Raw genomic sequence first — 20842 nt, 5'->3', positions numbered from 1 at the left:
TGCTTGTCTCAGGGCATTAAATATTAAAACAAGATAACATGATTTCATGGGTATGAGGCCAATGTTCTGGGCTAACTGTTCCCTCTTCCTCTGGCGTGTGAAGGTGGTATCTGAGGTGATATCAAATGAAATATGTGGATATGCTGGAGCCACCAGATGGCAGAGACCTTATTACCATCTGAGTGATACCCACTGTCTCGTCAAGCTCCGAGAAAGTTCACTGTTTAATCTATCCTCAAACCCATCAGCTACACAAACACTATTTCATTTTATTGTGCATGTATTTTGTATGTTCGGAGGTGTGCATATGTATATGGCGATCAGAGGAAAACTTGCTAGGGTCAAATCTCTCCTTCTACCATGTGGGTCCTAGGATCATAGCCAGGCTATCATGCCCGGTGGCAGGTGTTTTTACATGCTAAGCCATCTCACCAGTCCCCAAATACTGTTTCCAAACAAAAATAGCTGTATAAACTGGACCCCAGGATCCTTAAAAGTAGTTGTCTTATATGTATTCAAACACCCAGTTTTCAAAATTCTTACCTATATCCCACTTCTGGAAGACTTTTCATGACCTATCAGATTAGGGATTATTTCCTCAGTCTCTCTCTCTCTCTCTCTCTCTCTCTCTCTCTCTCTCTCTCTCTCTCTCTCTCTCCCTCCCTCTGTCTCTATCTCTCTGTCTCTATCTCTAACTCTATCTCTATATTTATATGTATGTATGTATGTATTTATGTATGTATGTATGTATTTCTGCACACATCACTAATAGTATCCTGCCCTGACATGTATCATATTTCTGCATGTCCATATTGTGGTCACTCCCCTTCTGTATGAAGAGAATGTGTCTGTGTCTCTATTGTTTGCTTTTGTAATTAATCTGTAAGTGGTTAGCACAATGATGTCAGAGGCATAGTAGGAACTCAGGGAAAACAAAAGCAAACAAGTGGATTATAAACCTGTTCAAATACACCTCAGTTTATCCAAGCAACAGTGAATAGAAAGGCTATTAAGTGGCCCAGAGAAGATGTGGGAGTTCCATGAGCCACAAAGAACCCTTACACAAATCCAACTGCCAACCTTGTTTAAGTCCATCCAGTGAGGTTAGAAGAGGACATCTATGTGGGCAGTTCTCTGATAAGAATGAGTGGAGCGTATTTTAGAAGAAAGTAAATGATCCTTAAGAAGTGCAGAGTTCAGTGTTCCCATTGTGGCTGTCAGTGGCTGGCTTCCCTACCATCCTTTCTCCTGCCTGCTGCTTCATTATTTCCAATTATGAATTCTGTCCTACCATTTGGCCTCCTCAGGCACTTGGGACAGCAACTCCAACTGCAGCCTAGAGCACACCCCACAGTGTGGCACACAAGGGCTATTATAAGCTGTCTTTGATCTTTCTTTCTGGGCATTCTAGCTCTGTGCTTCACAGCCCATCTTTGTCAGACCAGATTCCTGACCTTTTATCCTGTATCCATATCTGTAGGTTTAGAAACGTCTATCATCCATGGAGTTGTCTCTATGATCCTAGGCACATTTTTATACACCCCTGTGTCTCCCACCAGGTGTCCCTCTGTACTACTGAGGAATGACCATGTTTTCATCTCTCTGCCCACTGTTTCTTGGCTCTGTGTGGCTACTGTCCTTTCCAGAGAGGCAGGGGCCACCTTTCTCCTGCTCCTAGCACCTGGGTACAGAGCAGCCTTTTCCTTCCACTCACTTTTCAGTGTAACCTGAAACCTTCTCATTCTTTCTCTTCTTATGGGTTCTACTAGTCAGGAAACAGGTGTAAGAATTACAGATACCTTGAAGTAAGGACCAGATGCATACAACATATGAGGGAAACAATCCTAGGAGAGGGAGCAGAAGTAGGGATGCAAAGCAAGCAGGAAGCCTAATGCCAGCTCTGCCTCAGGCAGAGACCCACAAGATGGCTCAGACATTCTTTCCCAAAGGGCAGCCTGCTGATGGCTGCCTGGAGGATACAAACTCTAGTTCTGTGTGAATGTGAGAACAGAGGCCTATAGCCTAAAGGTGAGCCTCAGAACATAGAAATAGGAATTGCTGGTTAGAAACCAAAGCACAGAGGCCTGGGAAGCCACAGAGATGATGAGAGGGATGTGACAGAGCCAGACTGAACAGAAAGCACTTCTAAGTCATGAGGTGGTGGGCATAGCACTGGGAACCAGAGACCAGACACCTTGCCTGGTTTCTGTTCTCCTCCTGGCCTTCTGCTCTATGGCTCATATTCCTGAGGTGCTCCAGACTCCTCCCCGTGCCTACCTAAGCATTGAGCTCCTCCTGACTGAGTCTTGAACTCTTTCCTCTGTATACCCGAGTCACTAAAGGCTAAGATCTGATTTATTCTAGCTATATTTTTTTGGTAAGCATCTGATGCACAGCAGAAAACGTATTTTCCCTCCGGTTAAAACACTTGTGAGGCTCTTCTGGGCCTTTTTATCTGGCCCAAGGGAGTTACACTTACATCCCACAGTCTTGGTACATAATACAGATAAAACAATAGATGTCTTAGCCTGTCAGCTGTCTCCCTGTCTCCTTGCATCCCCAAGATTCTCACTGTAACATCATCAATATGGTCAGCTACTGGTGATGGTCAAGAGGAGTAAGGAGTCAGGACTTGTCTGTCCTCCCCACCATTAAGAGCAAGTTAGCCTAAGGACATGTACTTCCCTGAGAGAGAAACAAACGACCCAGAGCCAATGATGAAGAGATGCAACAGAAAATGGGCAAGGGTGATGCCTGCCCAGGTATGAAAGAACAAGCTGAGCAGAGCGTCACCCATCCCACTGGCAGAGAGACACATCCCGCTCCTGGGAACTGCATTACCTTAATTAACTATCTAGAGAGAGCCAATGAGCTTGCTGCACTTAGAGAAGCCTGAATTTCCTTATCTCTAGGAGTGCTCCTTTTTCCATACCCTGGGGAGCCCTCCCTCCCTCCCTCCTTACAAGCCACAGGAAAAAAGCTCTACAGGACATAGGTGGAAAAGGACAAGCATCCAGCCACTCAGGCTGCATTTACTCGCTGGTTCTGCCTCCTGCTTCGTCTGTTTCCCCGACTCAGATGGCAGAAAGGGGGCTTTCTAACTAGACAACTGCTCTCCAGGGAGGATGCTTGCCTACTTACCAGCTGTCTCTCACTTCCACCCCAGTCCAGGCAATCACTTAGACACAGTGGCACCACAAGGAGATGAAATGGTGTGTGGCCAAGGTCACTTAGTGAAAATAAATAAATAAATAAATAAATAAATAAATAAATAAATAAAATAAAACAGAGACAACCCCACTCACTGCCTTCCAACGTAGGAGGCCCCTTGAGCCTCTGAGCAGCTCTGAGAGTCTAGCTCTCACCTCCTTGACCTTCCTTACTGTTGATAGTATTTGCATAGAACACAGACTATTTTATTAGGATGTGACCCTAATTGCTTTCTTCCTTCCCCTTTCTCATACCAAATAGGGCCATACCTTTGTACAATTGTGTAGGCACAAGGTCATATTCACGGTATTGACAGTGCTTAGCCTGAACTGTAGTTTGTCTCGTAAGATTTGAGCTTCTCCCCACTTAGAGGTGATCAAAAGTTAAATGTGCACATCACTGAAGTGTATGATTGACAGATGGGCACTAAAGGGAAGACCCACACCTAGGGCAGGACTGAAAATGTTTTGCTACATGTGCTGTAGATGAGTGATCCCAGAGGTAGGACCTTTCCAGTTATGGTTTTTCCTCTAGGTGTTCTGCCAGTCTGGACAGGACTTGTTGGCAGATTAAGAGTCATGAAGAAATATCATCTCAGGCACAAGATTTATACAGACCATCTAGTGAGGGAGAACAAGATGAAAGAGTTAAACATGAAGGCAAGACTACAGATGGAATTTATTTTCCAAAACCATTTCTTTTTGCCCAGTTCCCTTTTTGATTCCTTGAGCTGCTCACTATAGGGAGAGAGAAAAAAAAGACATGCTCAATACTGTGTTTAACTTGCTGACACTCTGAGCCAGCCTTTCCAAAATGCTTTGTTTAAAAACTTTGGCCAAGCTCTGTCCTTGGAATGGATAGAAAGTCTCTGGGCAGATGGGACAAGCTACCTACAGTGATCAGAGATTACACTCAAATTAGTTTATTTAAGGAGAGATTTAGAACATGGTTTTTACAAAGGTGCTTCCATGGCATGGGTAAACAACAAAGAACAGTCAGGACCCTGACACTGGCAATGGGAGGAACACAGGAAGAAGGTCATAGATCTCTCTAGGGAGTGAGGCTGAGTGGAAAAGGTCTCTGGCATAGGCTATGGTATGTGAAAGAAGAGCATAGCCTCTGGCACCTGCTCTCTTTCCTTCCCTCTGCCATCTCTAGCCACTGCTTCACATTGGCTTAACACAGCTGGATGCTGGAGGGCAGAGGCACCCCTTGATGTGATAACACCAGTCATTGCCCTGTGGAGTCTAGGGACACACAGAGATCACTGTGTGCAGGCTTCATTTCATCACTCCTGTCAAAGCAGTCTGTTGCATACACTTTACTCCCAGGCTCTAGAGGACTTATTCTTGCACCTTTATGCTTGTTCATATTCATCCCTGCCTAAAGCGCTATTCGACAAGCCTCCTTCCTCGCAGCCATTTGAACAGTCACCAATTTTTAAATTGCCTTGATATTCTCACCAGAAGCCATTATGTAGGTGTTGAGGAGTGTCAAGGAATCGTCTAGACAAACAAATAATGTATGTTGAATATCCATAACCAGGAATGCTTGGGACCAGATGTGTTTCAGATTTCAGTTTTGCTTAGATTTTGAAGAATTAGCATATGCGCAACAACATGTGTTGAGATGGAACTCAAATCTAAATTCAAAATTCATTGTTTTACATATGTCCTGTAGCCTGAAAGTAACTTTATAAAGCTTAAACTTTTTTTGCATGAAATAACCTTGTATAGTATGGAATTTTTTAAATTGTGACATCAAGGTGGCACCCAAAAATCCTCAGATTCAGGATCTGATGTGTTTATAAAAAGAGAAAGAGATTTAGAATATGTTCTGTGGTGGTATGTGTAGTGAGGTATAGGGGAAGGGGAATGTCTCAGTGGGCCCATGCCAAGGCATCTCTTCCCCCTGAGAGACCAGCCACACAGGTATAGTATAGACTAGAGTTTATTCAGGGCATGAGGAGGGGAGGTAAGAGGGTAGTAGAGGCAGAGAGAGGCAGAAAGAGAAAGAGAATAGAGATGGGATCCATCTGTCTGTCCTCTGGGGTTCGGTTCACAACTCTACTACAAGTTTCAATACAAGCCAAAGACCTGATAACCTGAAGAGAAAGTTTTCCAGAGCAGGAGTATATGAATATTTTAGTTCAAAAATACAGAAGGGCTTGCCCTTCTTTTATTTTTTATTTTGTTAAGGTCCTCAGTGGTTTCAATGATACAATTTCAAATTTATGAGGGAGGAGCTGACCTCCTTAGTCCACTGATCCTTGTACTCTTCTCCTCTGGTTTCCATACCGTCAGAGATATGTCCCCCTCTCCATGAGTACTCTCTAAATTAACCATCAAACAGGGTGGAGTGGAGCTGCTCAGGTCTCACTCAGCCGAAGTCAAATGACACGTTGTGTTCAAGGCAAGTTTACATGAATGCCACAAATATGAGTGCTTTTAGGCTCTTTCCCTTGGGAATGGTGTTCTTCCAGTTTGGGTTATTTTGAATACACTAAAGAAATAAATAGAAAAGCAAGTTTTTATGTTGTTTGCCTTTGGCATACAAGAAATAAAAGAGGCTGTGGGCCTTGGCAAACCTAACAGCCCATCCTTCCAGAGCCTGATTCAAAAGACAAGTAACAGTGTAAAAGAGACAATGGAGATTTATTCAATGTGGCTCCTTTGAGAAGAGGAACAAGACCTTGTAACTACTTTCGTTTCTAATCTATCTTCAGGATTCTGACATGAAAGGTCTATTAATTACCAGTACCCACAAAGTAGCCTAAAACTATGTATAACTCTAGGTCTAGCTCCAATGTCCTCCTCTAACTTCTATGGGCACCAGCAACTGATATGATTCACAGACATATTGAGGCAAAACATCCAGGTATATAAAATAAAACAATTAACATATCCACATATTAAGTCTTGGTCACGACATAATCTTGCCCCTCAATGTTGTCTATCTTCCAGTCTCTCCTGCAGTGAGGTCTGACAAGATGTCAGAACCATATGAATTCTCTAACTGCAAAATAAGTTCCCCTCTGGCTGCATAGGAGCCCAGAATTTTCCTTCTCCCAAAATGACACTCCTGGGAAATTCCAGTTCCTTGGGATTCATCCTTTCAATAGTCTGATAGCCAAAGAGAGTCCCAGGAGGCTCTTTATCTCCATTCCTGCTAAGACCCTTACACTTTGCCATGGCAAAGACATCCTCACATTGTCCAATCATCTTATTCTGACTATGGAGATATACTTTACACACACACACACATACACACACACACACACACACACACACAAACACTATGGATAAATGAAGAATGTTGTGGGAGTTGTAGTGAAATATCAAGGGACCTGCTGAGCTGCCCTGCTTCTTTTAGGATTGGTATTAATACTGAGTTTTTGTTACCAGTACAAATCAAAATGTTATACTGTTCATTTTAGAAAAGTAATAGTCTGCCAAATGCTGGTTTATTTGGTTTAGATACAAAGGAGAGATGTGTAGAAGTGCTATTGGATAACCTTTCTGCACATCCACAAAGGAAAGCCTTCCTACTTTGTCCCCAAGGGATCAGTGAGTGGAAAGAGACTGTCTTCTCTAAGTTGATTCTCTGTGATGTGAGCAGGTATGGAGGGATGCATGTACAACTGTGTTCACAGTTATGCTTGTTAGATACATGCAGTGTTTCTATCCATATAACCCAGATCTTTTAACACACAGTCTTCATGGTATTTCCCTCTTGAAATTTATCAAAGATGAGGGGCATCATTCACATTTTTGGTGTGTACTTTGGACTAAACACATAAGAGAAAGAAGGCGTAGACCTTGCCTTTCAGGATTTTACAATCATGTAAAGGATCTAAGAAACATACAAAGCTCGGATAAGGAAGCTATCCATGTAATGAACAGAGGGGTACTGCTGCAAGGTCTACCTATGTATGGTTCTCTTCACCTTCTTGACTCCATGGAGGAGAAAAGTTATTTTCACCACAGATGACTTAAATGAATCAGTGAAATGAGTTAACTCTGAGACTTCACAGGCAGAGATGAGACTGTAAGAGCAGCAGTGCTGTTTCAGCCATGTTGCCCCACGCACTCCATCCTTCCCCCCTGACCACAGCTGTTTCCCAGCAGTGTGGAGCCACAGGCACAGAATCGGAAGTGTCCAGCTTGCTCAGATTTTTGTTTCTCTCCTCCATTTCCTTTTCTTCCACATCCCAAGCATGTCCTCTGCTTCTGCTGAGGCATGGCCAGCCTGGTCATTATCTTCACAGGTAGGAACGATGTCATTGTGTATGTCTGTTTTGTTATTCTAAGCCTAGCCAGTACCAGTTGGGAGAAGGAAGGTCAGCTTGAACTGAGCCTAACTTCTGGTGTTTTTGTCTGTAAGATCCAATTCAATTCTATAAATAAGGATGTGAGTTCAGATTCTAAAAGTTATCCGGTAGGTTCAAAATATGCCTCTAGTTACTGGAGGTGCCTCTTACTATAAAGAGCTAAGGGGTCCACCTGCCTCTGAATTTCCATTGTATCAGAGATGATACAATCATCTCGGTCCCTTTGTTTCCAGGTTTTCCCTGGCAAACACTTCACAGAGAAGCCAGTATGGAAGCTCACACCGAGGTCCAGTGCCCTGGGGCTCTGTGACGGTATCTCGAGCCACCCACATTTCAATCCTTGCTGTGAAGGTGGAGGTAGATAGAGCATGTGCCAAATGCTAGGGAGACCGCATTTGGAGGCAGCTGAGCATTTCGGCATGATAAGAGACAGTTGTGACCAGGTGCTGTGAAGGACAGAAGCACTTATTTTGCTATGGTCTCAAGCGTGCTGCCTTTCAACAGCAGTTAAGGGACCGTTTGATAGGAGGAGCTGGCGGATTGCACACTGTCTGGATCCATTATTGCCCTTAGCTCCTCAGGCAGGTGCTATCAAGAGAGGCCTGGCTTGGCTTTTTCTCTTTCTTCAATAATCCTTCTCTTCATTTCGACACTCTGCCTGTCTTTAGGAGGCTCCAAACAGACCATTTTAACCTATTTTTCTTCCAGTTCTCAAGTTCTCATCTTTCTTTTTTTCCTATCCCGATTCCCAAAGTAGTGTGAGGCTGAGTGAGTGTTCACACTTATGCAGTCTTATTTCTGAGATGTGTGTCTGGGGCTTGTGTTCTTCCTCACTGTAAAGACACAATTACATAATACAGCCCCCAGTCACTTCTATTTGTTCAAAATGGGGGAGGGGAAGGAACTGTACTTTAAATCTCTGTGCATGAGATGAGGCTGCAGACAACTACAGGTTGGGAAGGATTTTCTATCTCTGTGTGAGCCCATTCTCCTGGTGCTGGGTCCTTTTCTGGCCACCTGTATGTGACACTTTTCATCACTGTAGTGTCCTGGCAATTCATATGTGTAGGGGATTCTCGAAAGACTAACGCTTAGATAGGTCTGTCTATTCACTACAAGAAGAAATGTCCAAAAGGTAGATAAGATACAGACAATCCCGTTTGCATTTAAAGCTGGGCACTGCCAACCAAAATCACTCTCGACCTCCTTCCTTTGTCAGGATTCTTCTGAAAAGTTTTCTAGGCCAGAATATGGGATGTCAATGAGGCCCTTGTGCAGAAGAGGGAGCTGATGTGGTGATGGTGGAAAGCTGTGTACCAAAATGCCAAGGGCTAGAATGTATCTGGAGCTGATGATGAAGCATTAATGCTCCTTGTAGAAGTCTGTAAGAGATGAGAGGAATAGTAATCTATAGAGTTCCATCCCAAACCTTGGGTACACAAAGGGGTTTGTTCTGTTCCATTGGGCAGTTGTGCAGTGCGTTAATCATGCCATTATGACAGAATACTCTTGAAAATAAGTCAAGAAAAGAAGAACAAATTTTTGGCTCGCAGTGTCCAAGCTTTCAGTCCATGGTTGGCAGAAGGATTGTTTCTAGATGGTGGCAAGATAGACCATCACAATAGAAGGGTATGGAAAACTGAAATGCTCACCTTGTGGTAGCCAAAAAAAACAACAGGATCAGAGAGACCCCATGATCCAATCATCTTTTTGGACTAGGTCTACCAGCTGGGACCCAAGACTTTAACATAAAAGTCTTTGGAGGGTCATACCCAAATCAAAACAGTAGAGTGAATGTGGAAGTAGAAGGCAGGTATATCTATAGATGTCGGGAAACATGAGGACACCTGAGTAAGTGTGCCTTTGACCTTTCCTCTAATCTTGGCCACCAAAGCTGTCCCTAAAAAGGGGCTTTGGGACTCGTAAGAATTCAAATACTGAAATGTCTGTTAGAGGTGAGTTTGAAAGAGAAGTGTATTCATAGGTTGGAGCTTAGGGGAGAGAAAAAAGAGGGAGGGGAAGAGAGGGTGTGTGTGAGTGATTGCAGAGCTTTTATATAGAAGGTCTTGTAACAGGTAACAGGTCTGGCTATCTGAGGGTTTCCTAAAGGGATTATGACAGCAATTAGAAATGGTGTAAAGTATGGGGAGGGACATAAGTTCATCAGTCTAGATGTTCCAACCATGTGTCCAGGTGCCCCCCTCTGTGTCTGTCTTGTAGTAACAAAGAAACAGGAACAGAACCCTCCCATGGCCTTGCACCTGAAGCAAGAGCATCCTTTGAGCTGTCCCTTTGGGGACCTGCCCTACCTGTGCACTTCCTGTGTCCTGTTCTCATAAGTGAGATATTCCTGATGTGCTGGACACCCATGCCACTCTTTCCTTCTAAGGTCTCTGTCCTTACTGTATACTGCTGACCTCTGACTGTTTCCTGCTATATGACAAGAGTCCTTTCCCAGTTTCCACTGCTTGAAGTTGTCAGTCAAGGATAAGTTTAAAACCTTATTCCCTCCTAGTTAATCATATCTTTAATGTCTCCCTAAGAAAAGTGAAAAATCGTGATACCCTTTAAGAATAATTACATAGAACTCTTTGGAGGCATGTTTCCAAAGAATGGACTGTTAGCCAAACTTCCCACCCTAATCTCGACCTCTCTCCACCAACCAACACTCACACTGGCTGAGGAGCTATTATCTATTTCATTTTTTTTAAGCCTGGAAGAAATGTCTCCTCTGCATTGTTATGGAGACTGGATAAATGAGACAGATAGATGGGGGCAGGTATGAGCAGGTGACAGGAGCTGGCTGCCGAGTTACCTTTGTGATCCATCTCTGCAGACGCCTGTGTTAATTCCATGGAGACTCAGCAAGACTGTCCACAGCCATGACAGTTTGGACATCTCAACATGACCTTGGATGTGCCCAAAACCACAGCTGTAACTACGCCAACTTTTCAGCGTAGTATATCACAGGGGCTACATAACTGTGCTGGAAATTGGCTGCATTTAGAGTGTTAGCTTGTTTGCTGAGGAACCTCTCTGGCCCTGTAAGGCAGTGTGGTGTGATGAGAAAGCTTCTTCTTCAGTCCAGTTTCAATAATTAGACATCTATGTGACAGCACAGGATGTCCCTCTGGCATTACTCATAAGACTGTGAGAAACTTGAGTAGTGGGTTTCAACAACTGAGCTCATGGCTCAGGCTCTGCTAGTCAGCATTTCCTATCCCATGGACAATTAACTGGTATGTGGTTTAATGTCACCTGGTGGGAGATAAAGTCACTAAAAATCTGCTTTGTGCTTTCCCAGAATACATCACTTCTAAGAAAGTTTTCTGCTGTAAAGTAATGGAACACTAGAGTCATTTCCTAATGCCCACTCACTCTGTTGTTCTCATTTTACCAGAAACCACATCTCTGAAATAGTGTTTCTCACAGCTTGGTCTCTAGACCATCACTGTCAGCACTCCTTGGAGTTACAACAAAATGCAGTATCTCCATCCTCAGCCTGAACCACTCAGTTATCTCTGTTGTATGTTATCAGCAGGTCATTCAGGTGCAAACTGAATTTGAGAACCAGTGACTTATATTGTGGGCCTGTGGCTTGTGTGTATGTGTGAGTCCTATTGGGCTGAGTCATGGGTCCCATGTGTCTGCTGCGCCAGGTGGCTCAGGGGGGCAGAAGTGTGGGAATTTGATTGAGTTCACTCTGGATGCTAGGCTAGGAGAAACCACTGAGTTCCACTCCGAGAGTGGGGAGATCTCAGTCCGAGGTCCTGTGGGGACAGAGCTCTTGGATTGGGGGGTCTCCGAGCTGAAGTGGCTGGCCAGAGACCAACCGATCTCAGCCCTGGGGCTCCCAAGCACCATTGGGAGACCGGAGAAGGACTGAGACAGGGCACATATGGGTTGGACCAGCCCGTAGCCGAAAGGGGTGTGAGGAAAAGGCTCCAGTAGCGCCCCAAAGGGTAGATGAGACTCTTGGTCAAGGGGACTAGCTTGGCTGGGTCATGGCTGGCTGGCTAGCTTGCAGAGTTGACATGCCTCTGTGACTGGAACATAGAGAGGTCCTCAGCAGATTAGGTGGCGGCTCATTAGTTGAAGGCCCCCCTCTACAATTCTCCACAACAAGCCCCAAAGACATGAGGAAGTCCATAGTCTTAAAAGGTTTAGTGTCATGGCAGAAGGTGGGTGAAGCTGTATCTCATGTCCTCAGGGCGGGCCTGAGGTTAAATACCTTTTGCAAGGAGGAGGGTCTGAGAAGGAATGCTTAATTGGCTATGCCCTCTGGCCTTTAGGTCTCATTAATATGGAGATCTCTTGAGGTTCTGCCTGTTAGTCATACCCTCTACCTGTGCTATGTGACATAAACCTCTCCTTGGGAGAGGCTGTAGAGGTCTGTTCTGAGTGAAAGGTACCAGGGCCCAGAAGCAAGGCCAAACACCTACTGTACCATTAGGGTATCCGGGGTTCCAGGCCTGCACTCAACCAAGTACCTAGCTGCCTTTCTCAGCCCACCACCCTACATTATATGTATGTGGTTGAGGTTTTGGAAGAACATAGAAGACCATCAAAGATAAAAAGTAAACCAAATGTTAATATCACTGTCATTTTCTTATATGTATGGTTCTTAGGCACAGGGAATTTGATCTGTCAATTGGCAACAACAAGTGAGTCGGCCAACTTTTTGACATGTTCATTGAGTAAGCTTTCACAATATTTAACAAGTAGAGGGAGGGGAATGGGGATGTCATGTGAAATGTAAATAAATAAAATATCCAATAAAAAAAGAAAATGAAAAAAAAAAGGAGAGATATATGTTCAGAAAGATTTGGCCATGGATGTGAGTTGCCTGTAATCTGCTTGAACTCAAGCAAAGTTCAGAACATTATCTGCGCTTGGAGTTATCATTGTAAAAGTTGTTTCTAGTAAAGCAAGCTATAGAGTGAGGTATCCTTCAAGGAGATTATCCAGTATGATTTTAGAGGCAGGTTGCATTCAGCACAGCCCAAGATGGAGATGACTGTTGTGTGAGATTTGCAAAGAAGGGAAGACTGTCAGGAGTGTCATTTGTCAAGGTTCTTTCAGTCTGTCTTAGACACTCTCAGTGAATTCTGGATGTTTTCTTTAAAACAGGAAATGAGGCTTAGAATACAATCTAGACTAGGCCAAGTATCATGTGCCGTCAAGTTGCCTAGAGATCTTATTAAAATGCACTTTCTGATTCACTGCCTCTGATGTTGGACTTTGGATTTTGCACTTCTAACAAGCTCCCGAGTGACGGTGATGCTGTTTGCAATGTAGAAGTTGCATACTTGCCAGTCATATGTTAGCAGGGAGAAGTAGTCTCATCGCTTCCCAAGTGCTAATGTTCACACAATTCACCTCTAGATAAATGCTCTTCAAAGAATGGTCCAGGGTTCTAGGTGAATGCTTTAACCTGGGAGCCCAGCCAGAAAGCAGAACCTTAAATCAGGCATAGTGACACAGGCCTGCCTGTAATCCTAGCACATTTGAAGCCAAGGCAGAGGGACAGAGAGTTTCAGATTAGTAGCCTAGGTTACATAGAGAGGAGGGGGTAGGGGGGAAAAAGGGAAGGAGAGATGGAGGGAGGGAGGGGGAACAGACAGAGGGAGGGGGAGAGAGGAAGAGAGACAGAGACAGACAGATGGAATATCTGATCTGTACCAGATCAGAACCTATTTTTTAACAGCATCTCACAGTTTACAAGTAAAGATCGAGGGGGGAGCAGTAGAGCGGGCTTCATGACTGCTGAGTTACAAGTCTGCGTTTGGCTTGCTCCTCTCCTCTCACCATCTGGAACTTCTCACTGACAGAGGTCTCTGTCTTTGGTCTCAGGGTCCATCAATTATATAGGTAGTCCTGGATTCACTATTCTGTACGGTAACTATCAAAGTCTAGTTTGTATGTTTCTCAACTGAGCTCTTTTTATATAACTTGATATTTCTGGATACTTAAAGGTTGACTCTGTGACATAAGGAATGGTGGAGCTTACAGACCTCGCATGCGATTCTGATGCACCCTGCACATCACTTTTGAGCCAGTACCCTAGCATCTCCCTAGTTGGGTCTTCCATCATTTTCATACCATGTGTAATATTACATTCTTTCTGTAGCATTGCCAGAAAATCCCCTCAGCACTGGGAACCTGTTGGGCCCCAGAGCAAATATGCTTCTTCTGATTGGACAGATTTTCCTGCAGTGTCACTCAGCAAATGCCCACCTGTGCCTCTGGTGATGATGTGACATTTACACAAGAAAAAACAAGGAGGATGTGCAATGTGAACCATAGGTGGACAGGGCTCACTAGTAGATCTTGGCACTTTCTTTTTTATGGTCACAGACCATGTTGAAGATTCAAGAGAAGCAAAACCACTCTGGGCTGATCTTTTGCTGCTCTGACAAAAATACTTGTGGAACAACTTGTGTTAGGAAGGCTTTATTTTGACTCACGGTATCATTGGTGTGAGTCCATTGTATTTGGTGGTGTAGAAGGTTGCATCGAAGCAGTTCACATAATGGTTGCAGGGTTCAGAAGAAAAAGGATGCCTGTGGCAACCTGACATGGTGAACCCCAAATACTTTGACGAATCCTCTCCCTTCCTATAATTGTCTCAAAGATAAACCCACATATATTCTTTACCAGTCTTGAAGAATTTCTGAAGTCAATGAAGTTGGCAATCAACATAAACCATGACGCTCTCCCATTGAAAAGGTCACTCTGAACAGCCCCAGCACAGGCAGTGCTAAACATAAGACCTGAATGGGGAGTCTGCCTCCAAAACGTTCTCTTTCCTTGCATAACACACAGACAGGTTAGAAGTCTGAAGTTCTAGTTTTTTGAAACAGAAAATAGATGTGAGCATCTATTTCAAAGATTTGCTATAGGAACCAAATGAAACTCTATGTGAGAGTGCTCTATACACTGCAAAGGAGTACAGGCTTTTGTGACATCATTATACAGACCAGGTAACACTGCTATTCCCAGTATTATAGTTAGAAGTAGGACACTGTGCTTGTGAGTTTAGCCTTAGGCCATAGGAGATACTTGGTGTAACAAGAGAGGGAAATGAAGACAGACAGAGAGATTGGATGAAGGTTTGGCAAGAGTTACTGGGAGCTTTCAAAGTACAGAAAAGAAAAGGAAGCTTCCACAATTTGAGGACTCCAGATGCAAAAATAAAAAGAAAGGGAATCTATTTTTATATGTGCAAACAGTTTTTTTGAGATTTTAGAAAATGTCTTTAGTCTAGCAATAATTGAACATTTCTGTCCTGAGTATAATGAAGATAAATAGCAAGAGTGGTGGTCTGTATTTAGTTTTGACTTTAGAAGCCTTCTGTTGGAATTTGCTATATTGAGATAAGTGGAAGGATGGTTTGTAGTTAAAGCTCAGTTTCTGAGCCAGCACATATTAACTGTGAATTGGAAAAGCATTTAGCATCCTTGTGCCTGAATTCTTTTTCCAATGAAATACATCCCACTGGGCTGTTGTGAGCATTGAACAGCTTAACACACCCCAAACACCCAGACAGATGATGGAGATTATCACTGTCCACATCATAAGGATCCTAGAGTTGAGCTAAGAGGACCAGGAATGTCCTAAGGTTCTAGACATTCTGAGGATGCAAGATGCCTTGGGTTTGCACTTAGATGTTATTTGAAGTGAGATTTTTTTTTCCTGTGGTTTTAGAGGCACTAACTTTTCAGAACCTGGAAAGTTCAGACACTGAATGTTTTAAAGCCATAGTCCTACAAGTTCCATACTGGTAAATTCTGTAACAATGTACTCAGCAAAGAAAACACAGCAAATGCATATCTCTCCAATGGGAGTAAAGGGAAAATATAAGGCATGATGAAATATGCTAGCCCAGCACTAACAACTTTTGCTTTCTTACTGTTCCTTTTACTTATCTGTCTGGTCTTAACTTGCAGGTGCACAATTGACAACCGAGTCACCAGGGTGGCCTGGCTTAACCGCAGCACCATCCTCTATGCTGGAAACGACAAGTGGTGCCTAGATCCTCGTGTGGTCCTCCTGAGTAACACCAAGACCCAGTACAGCATTGAGATCCAGAATGTGGATGTGTATGATGAGGGCCCTTATACCTGCTCGGTGCAGACAGACAACCACCCTAAGACCTCCAGGGTCCACCTCATTGTACAAGGTGACTGGGGCTTTGCTGGGAGGGCTGAGTGGGTGGCTGGAAATATCAATATTCATAGATTTTTTTCCATGATCCTAATTCAAGCTAGGTTGGCTGTTCTCCCCAGCAAGTTCTTTCTGATGGTCATCTGGATGCTAGACATGGAACGTTTCATCAATTTACTTTTTGAGTTGAACTAGTTTTTCTTCTATTTCAATAATATATTTTGTGCACAATTATTGTCTAATTATTGCTTTCCTTGGCTTTTCCTCCTCTTAGCATTTTTTAAATGTTACATCCAACTACAAGTTTGCTTTATTTTAAGACACGAATGTTAATGTTCTTCAATTGCTGTACATATGTGCCATGCCCTAGACCAGTCTTCATTGATGACAAAGTCAAGAAACAGTACCGAGGATCTTATCTCAGCCCTCTCACACACCCATTCCAGTATAGGGTGCTTGCTTCTTTCACAATCTAATCCAGTTTTTGTTCCCTCATGTTTCTGCTATAGGACCAGATTCAGAGTCTCTCCTCGACTGTTGCTATGTTCTCTTCCTATTTGTACTTTGTAGGCTTAAGGTTTGCTTGGGGTCCTCCTGTTGTCTCTGTGGGTTTTGTGGTATTTCTCCAAATTCTGTTCTTTCTGATTCTCATCACAGGTCTGGTGTTCAGCTCTTCTCAGAATCAGAACAGTCCTGAGGCACCAGATGACATTTAACAAGAAGATGAATTTCTAGTTAGTGAAAAACAGCTTTGAGCTACATTGTCTGCTTTTGGGTGGAGAGGGAGACCTAAATCAAATATTACTGCACCCCTGGGGCTTTTTCATGTGAAATAGGGTGAATGTGAGGAGTGGGGTGAGGATTACATTTTATATATAGCTAAACTAAAGCACTTAGGAGAAGCCCTCACTTGTGGAGGACTATTTACCTGTTCGTCACTATGCTATTGAATGTCCCCTTTGATTTTTTTCAAATACAATGGCTATTTTTAAACATTTGGTCATGTTTTATCGTAGATTACATACTTAGTTGGTTCTCTGAGAACTGAAGATACCATGAAGTAAAATCCTTGTTGGAATTTCTGTGGGCTTTTTTTGGGGGGTAGGGTTCTTCTTCCTTAGCCTGATCCCTGGCTCTCCTCATCCAGCAAGATGGCAGGTGTCAGTCAGAGTCATGAACTCACTCTTGCAGCAGCCTGCCTTCCTGGAAGCATGCTTGAGAGTAGGATGAAAACCTGAGGTGAATGGGGAGAGACAAAATGGAGGAGGGATTGAGAAGGAGAAATTGGAAGAGTGAAGGAGAACCACTATGAGCAGATGAGGAAAGCATACTGCGATCATGAGTCAGAGCTGGGTGAAGCAGAACAGGGCAAGCAGCCATCAGATGAAAATATGTTAAAATGAGGAGACCCTTGAGCACAACTCAGACAGAGGTGATAGTAGTGGCATACTGCAAGCGATCCGGCTGTGGTAGAGTATGGTCACATTAGGGTTTTATAACTTTTGCTTGCTCTTCCCCCAAAGGAAAGTATGATGTTTTCTTTCTTTTATTGATTCGATAAATGAGTATTTTTTTTGCAAACAGCTTTGTGCAAATAGTTTTAAAATAGAATTGCATAGCCAGTATTTGAGTGTGTTATAAATAGCAGACTACGTACTGCTATGTGAAATTTTTGTTTGTGTATATACGTTTTCAACATACAAAAGATTTTCCTTGTAGATAAATAGATAGACAAAATATAAGTTAAGGGTCATCATTCTGTGGGGAAGTTAGGTGAATGCTCCAGGGAAGCCATCTGCCATCTCTACTAGGAAATACCTCTGAAGTCATTCCTTGGGTCTAATGTCTTGCAGTGACCAAGAAAGGCTAGGAGGTGTGCTGCAGGAAGTGGCAAACACCTCTTAGAAAACAAGAAAATAGGTTTTTGTCATTTTCTTCTATACATCTCCATGGACACATTCTTACATACCTGTGCTAAATAGACTGACTTTTATACACTGGACATTTAACAAATGCTTATTGGAGCAAACGTCTGGAATTATAGTACAAAAGATCCTACATGAGTTATGAAAGAGAAGGCTGAATAGTTGGGAGGTGGGAGCAGCAGGAGGGAGGGAGGGGGCACAGTCTACATCTGTCTTCACTCACGTCCCAGCTAATGGAAAATGTCTAATCCATAGCCAGGTGTTTACATCTGTGACTTGGCTAGGTGCCCTCTTCCCATGACACACCATCTTGAGTATTGGAATCTCATCTTGGGCTAATTTTCGAATGCTGATGGGTGTATTGATCTGGAAACAAGCTGGGTTAAAAAAGGCATTGGTCTTGTACACAGACTCAGCCCAAGCTAATCCGCTGTCAATATGCCTGGGCTGAGTATTATTGACACGTTAATGAATAGGGGACCATAGTTTTTCCAGAGTCAACCTGTCCCGTTCTTCAAAGCAATCAGACAAACTAAATAGAGCCAGACTCCATATTGGAAAGAGGATATACTACCATGCAGGATTAAAAAAAAGAAATATATTTATTTTGGGATCATTTATTATACTGAACAGAGATCCTAATTCCCTTAGCAGAAATTGGCAGTCTGAATTTAAGTTGCTTTTCAAACAAACACTGTTGAAATGCAAACCAGACATATCAGTTTCTCCAAAATAGTATTGTGATCATTTCAAAAGAGAAATACAAACATAAGTAACAATGAAGAACGGACCAAGTATTATGCCCATGTGTATTTATATCTGTATTGCCTGTCCCATGTATGTGTATACACACAGGGAGATGCAGAGGAAATGACACTCACCACTTTTGCAATCTGTCTAACATCCAAGATTATTTGTAGCATCCTGACTGCCAAATATCCTACCCATCCCATTAGTTCTTTATGCTACATCTTTCTTTACCATTGTAGTTCAAAATGATCTACTTTTATGATAGTCATGACACCATAACCACATCTACCCAAGAAACAGACACAAATGCATTTATCCTTTCCTGCAACAGTTAGCCAGTGAGAAACATCTCTAACAGTGCATGCTCTGGCTTGGAACCGAATACATAAGGATGGAGACAAAGCTGCCCTGAAAGACTCAGTTCACTTTTGTGTGCAGAGGTGAAATGGTGTGTTACTTTTCCAAATCATCCACAAGAATTTGTATGAGTGCAGATGCTGTTGCCAAAATCTCTAGTTTATAAGTTCAAATTTAGTTTTTGTTTTGCTATTTTTCTTACAAATTGGCTAATGTCATAAATTCTCCTAAACCCTTTTCATCTCCTCCTGATGATTGGAAAGCATGGTTTCTAGAACAGGAGTGATCAGATACCTCAAATGTGGACTGGATTCAGTTAGAGTTGGGTTGAAGTTTATAGTTCTTCCCTATATCAGACAACAAGCAGAAGGAGACAGAAAGAGCCATCATGAGTCCTAGTGAGAGGAACTGTGCATGGCAAAAACCCATGAACTTATCAATGGGAATCCAAGGAAGACCTGGATGCACTTAACTCAGCCTCAGGCCAGGGATAGCCAACCTGAGGAAGAGAAAAAAAGGTGCTGGAAGAAACAGCTGTGGAAGGAGAAAGACCCAGTCTGGAAGCAGAACCCAGACAATTAAATGGGCCAAGCAAGCCTCCTTGGCAAGGTTGGAAAGGCTCCCTCTAAAGAAGAGGAAGTACGTCAACATTGTATTGAAGATAGGTAGCAGAGACTGTATCAGGATGGCTTGCACTGAGCAGAGACTGAGATAACTAGCTACTCATTATAATCTCAATTTAAAATATCAGAAATAAAAACAAAAGCTTCTTCAGTCATAGGAACAGTGTTTTCTACCACAGTAGATGACGCAGATAGTAAGCATGGGCCTGAAATTTAGTGCATCACAGACAATGTTGCTGGGCAGTGTTACCAGTGGACACCGGTGTGGTGAGGATGAATTTTCTTGCCATGAAAGGCCAGGTATGATGTGGAAATGGAAATAGATTTTGGAGACAAGATGGAAATAAGAAATGATGGCAATCTTTCACAAGGACAACAAAATTTGCTAGATGGAAGACTGAAGTTCTTTTTGTAACTAGGGCTGAGGAGAAAGTCTAGAGTCCAAATGTGAGTGTGAGGAAGATGGCGTTCAGAAGGTGGAGAGTAAGAAGTGCCACTCAAGGGTTTGTATAACCAGTAAGGCAGCAAGAATATAATCCTTCAAATTAGAGGAGGAGCTCATCATTAAAAGACACTGCTCTTGTGACACAACTTTGCTTTCAAGTACCAATATTAGATGGCCACAATTACTTATCACATCAGTTCCAGAGGATCTAACTACCTGTCTGGCTTCTGCGGAAACCTGTACACATGCAAACACACACACACACACACACACTCAAATACGTGATTAGTAAGTGTCTGCTTCTGGAATCTAGCTGCATACTTCAGCTCTCAATTTTGCTGCCACACAAGCTTTGTGTGCCATCAAAATGGTCATTTCTTACTATTGGTCCCAATATTGGAAAAAGTGAGACCTTGGAAAACAGAATAAAGTACTTGCTACCAATGAATCCATTGCCAAGTTGCAGGCAGCTAGAGAAGACATCCAAAGATCCCTTTGTCTCCAAATCTTGTGAGTGTTTGTATTGCAAAGCCCTATTGCAGTGACTGCAGAATATGTCAGGCCTTCCTCATACAAGCATGGAGAAGGACTTCTCAGCCTTGATCAAGTACCTATGGGACATTAATCTCACCTAGAAAAACATTTGCATGATAGAGAACAGCAGAAGGCAGAACTTACAGAAACAAAGATATTCCTTTTATAATAAGAAAGGAGCCTTTGGCGTCTTTATCAGTTTCCCAGGCCCTATCTAAGTCTCTCTATTGTCATTTGTGTATCTAATCAACCCCCCCACCCCCTTTGTTTGGTGCAAATTAGTTTTCCTCTTTCTCTCTAGGCAGAGTTAATCTGAAAATCCCTGCTATTGTCTCATAGTTAATTACCTGCCTTTGGAGTCAAGCAGCTCTAAAACTCCAGTGTTGGAGGGAACTGCTGATGTCTACTGTATAGGAGAGGGTGGAGGGAGTGGAGCCAGGACAGAGGACTCAGCCCCTGTGTTCCTGGGATTCCAGAGGGATGAGACTGGCCTGGGAGACCT

General features: G+C 43.1%; 1 protein-coding gene across 5 annotated transcripts in view; it reads left to right on the top strand.

Moving 5' to 3' along the window:
• The window catches only part of Ntm (neurotrimin), a 401200-nt gene that overhangs the window by 210244 nt on the left and 170114 nt on the right, over window positions 1–20842 (top strand). For all 5 annotated transcript variants that reach the window (XM_028763792.1, XM_028763791.1, XM_028763790.1 and 2 more), the window contains exon 2: window positions 15490–15722. In XM_028763792.1, the coding sequence (XP_028619625.1) occupies window positions 15490–15722 (233 nt within the window). The remainder of the gene's footprint in view (window positions 1–15489; window positions 15723–20842) is intronic.

The sequence above is a fragment of the Grammomys surdaster genome, unplaced genomic scaffold, assembly GCF_004785775.1.
Source record: "Grammomys surdaster isolate TR1022 unplaced genomic scaffold, NIH_TR_1.0 140, whole genome shotgun sequence".
Taxonomy (NCBI): Eukaryota; Metazoa; Chordata; class Mammalia; order Rodentia; family Muridae; genus Grammomys; species Grammomys surdaster.
The sequence above is the reverse complement of the archived record's forward strand: the minus strand, read 5'-3'. Positions and strand labels throughout refer to the sequence as shown.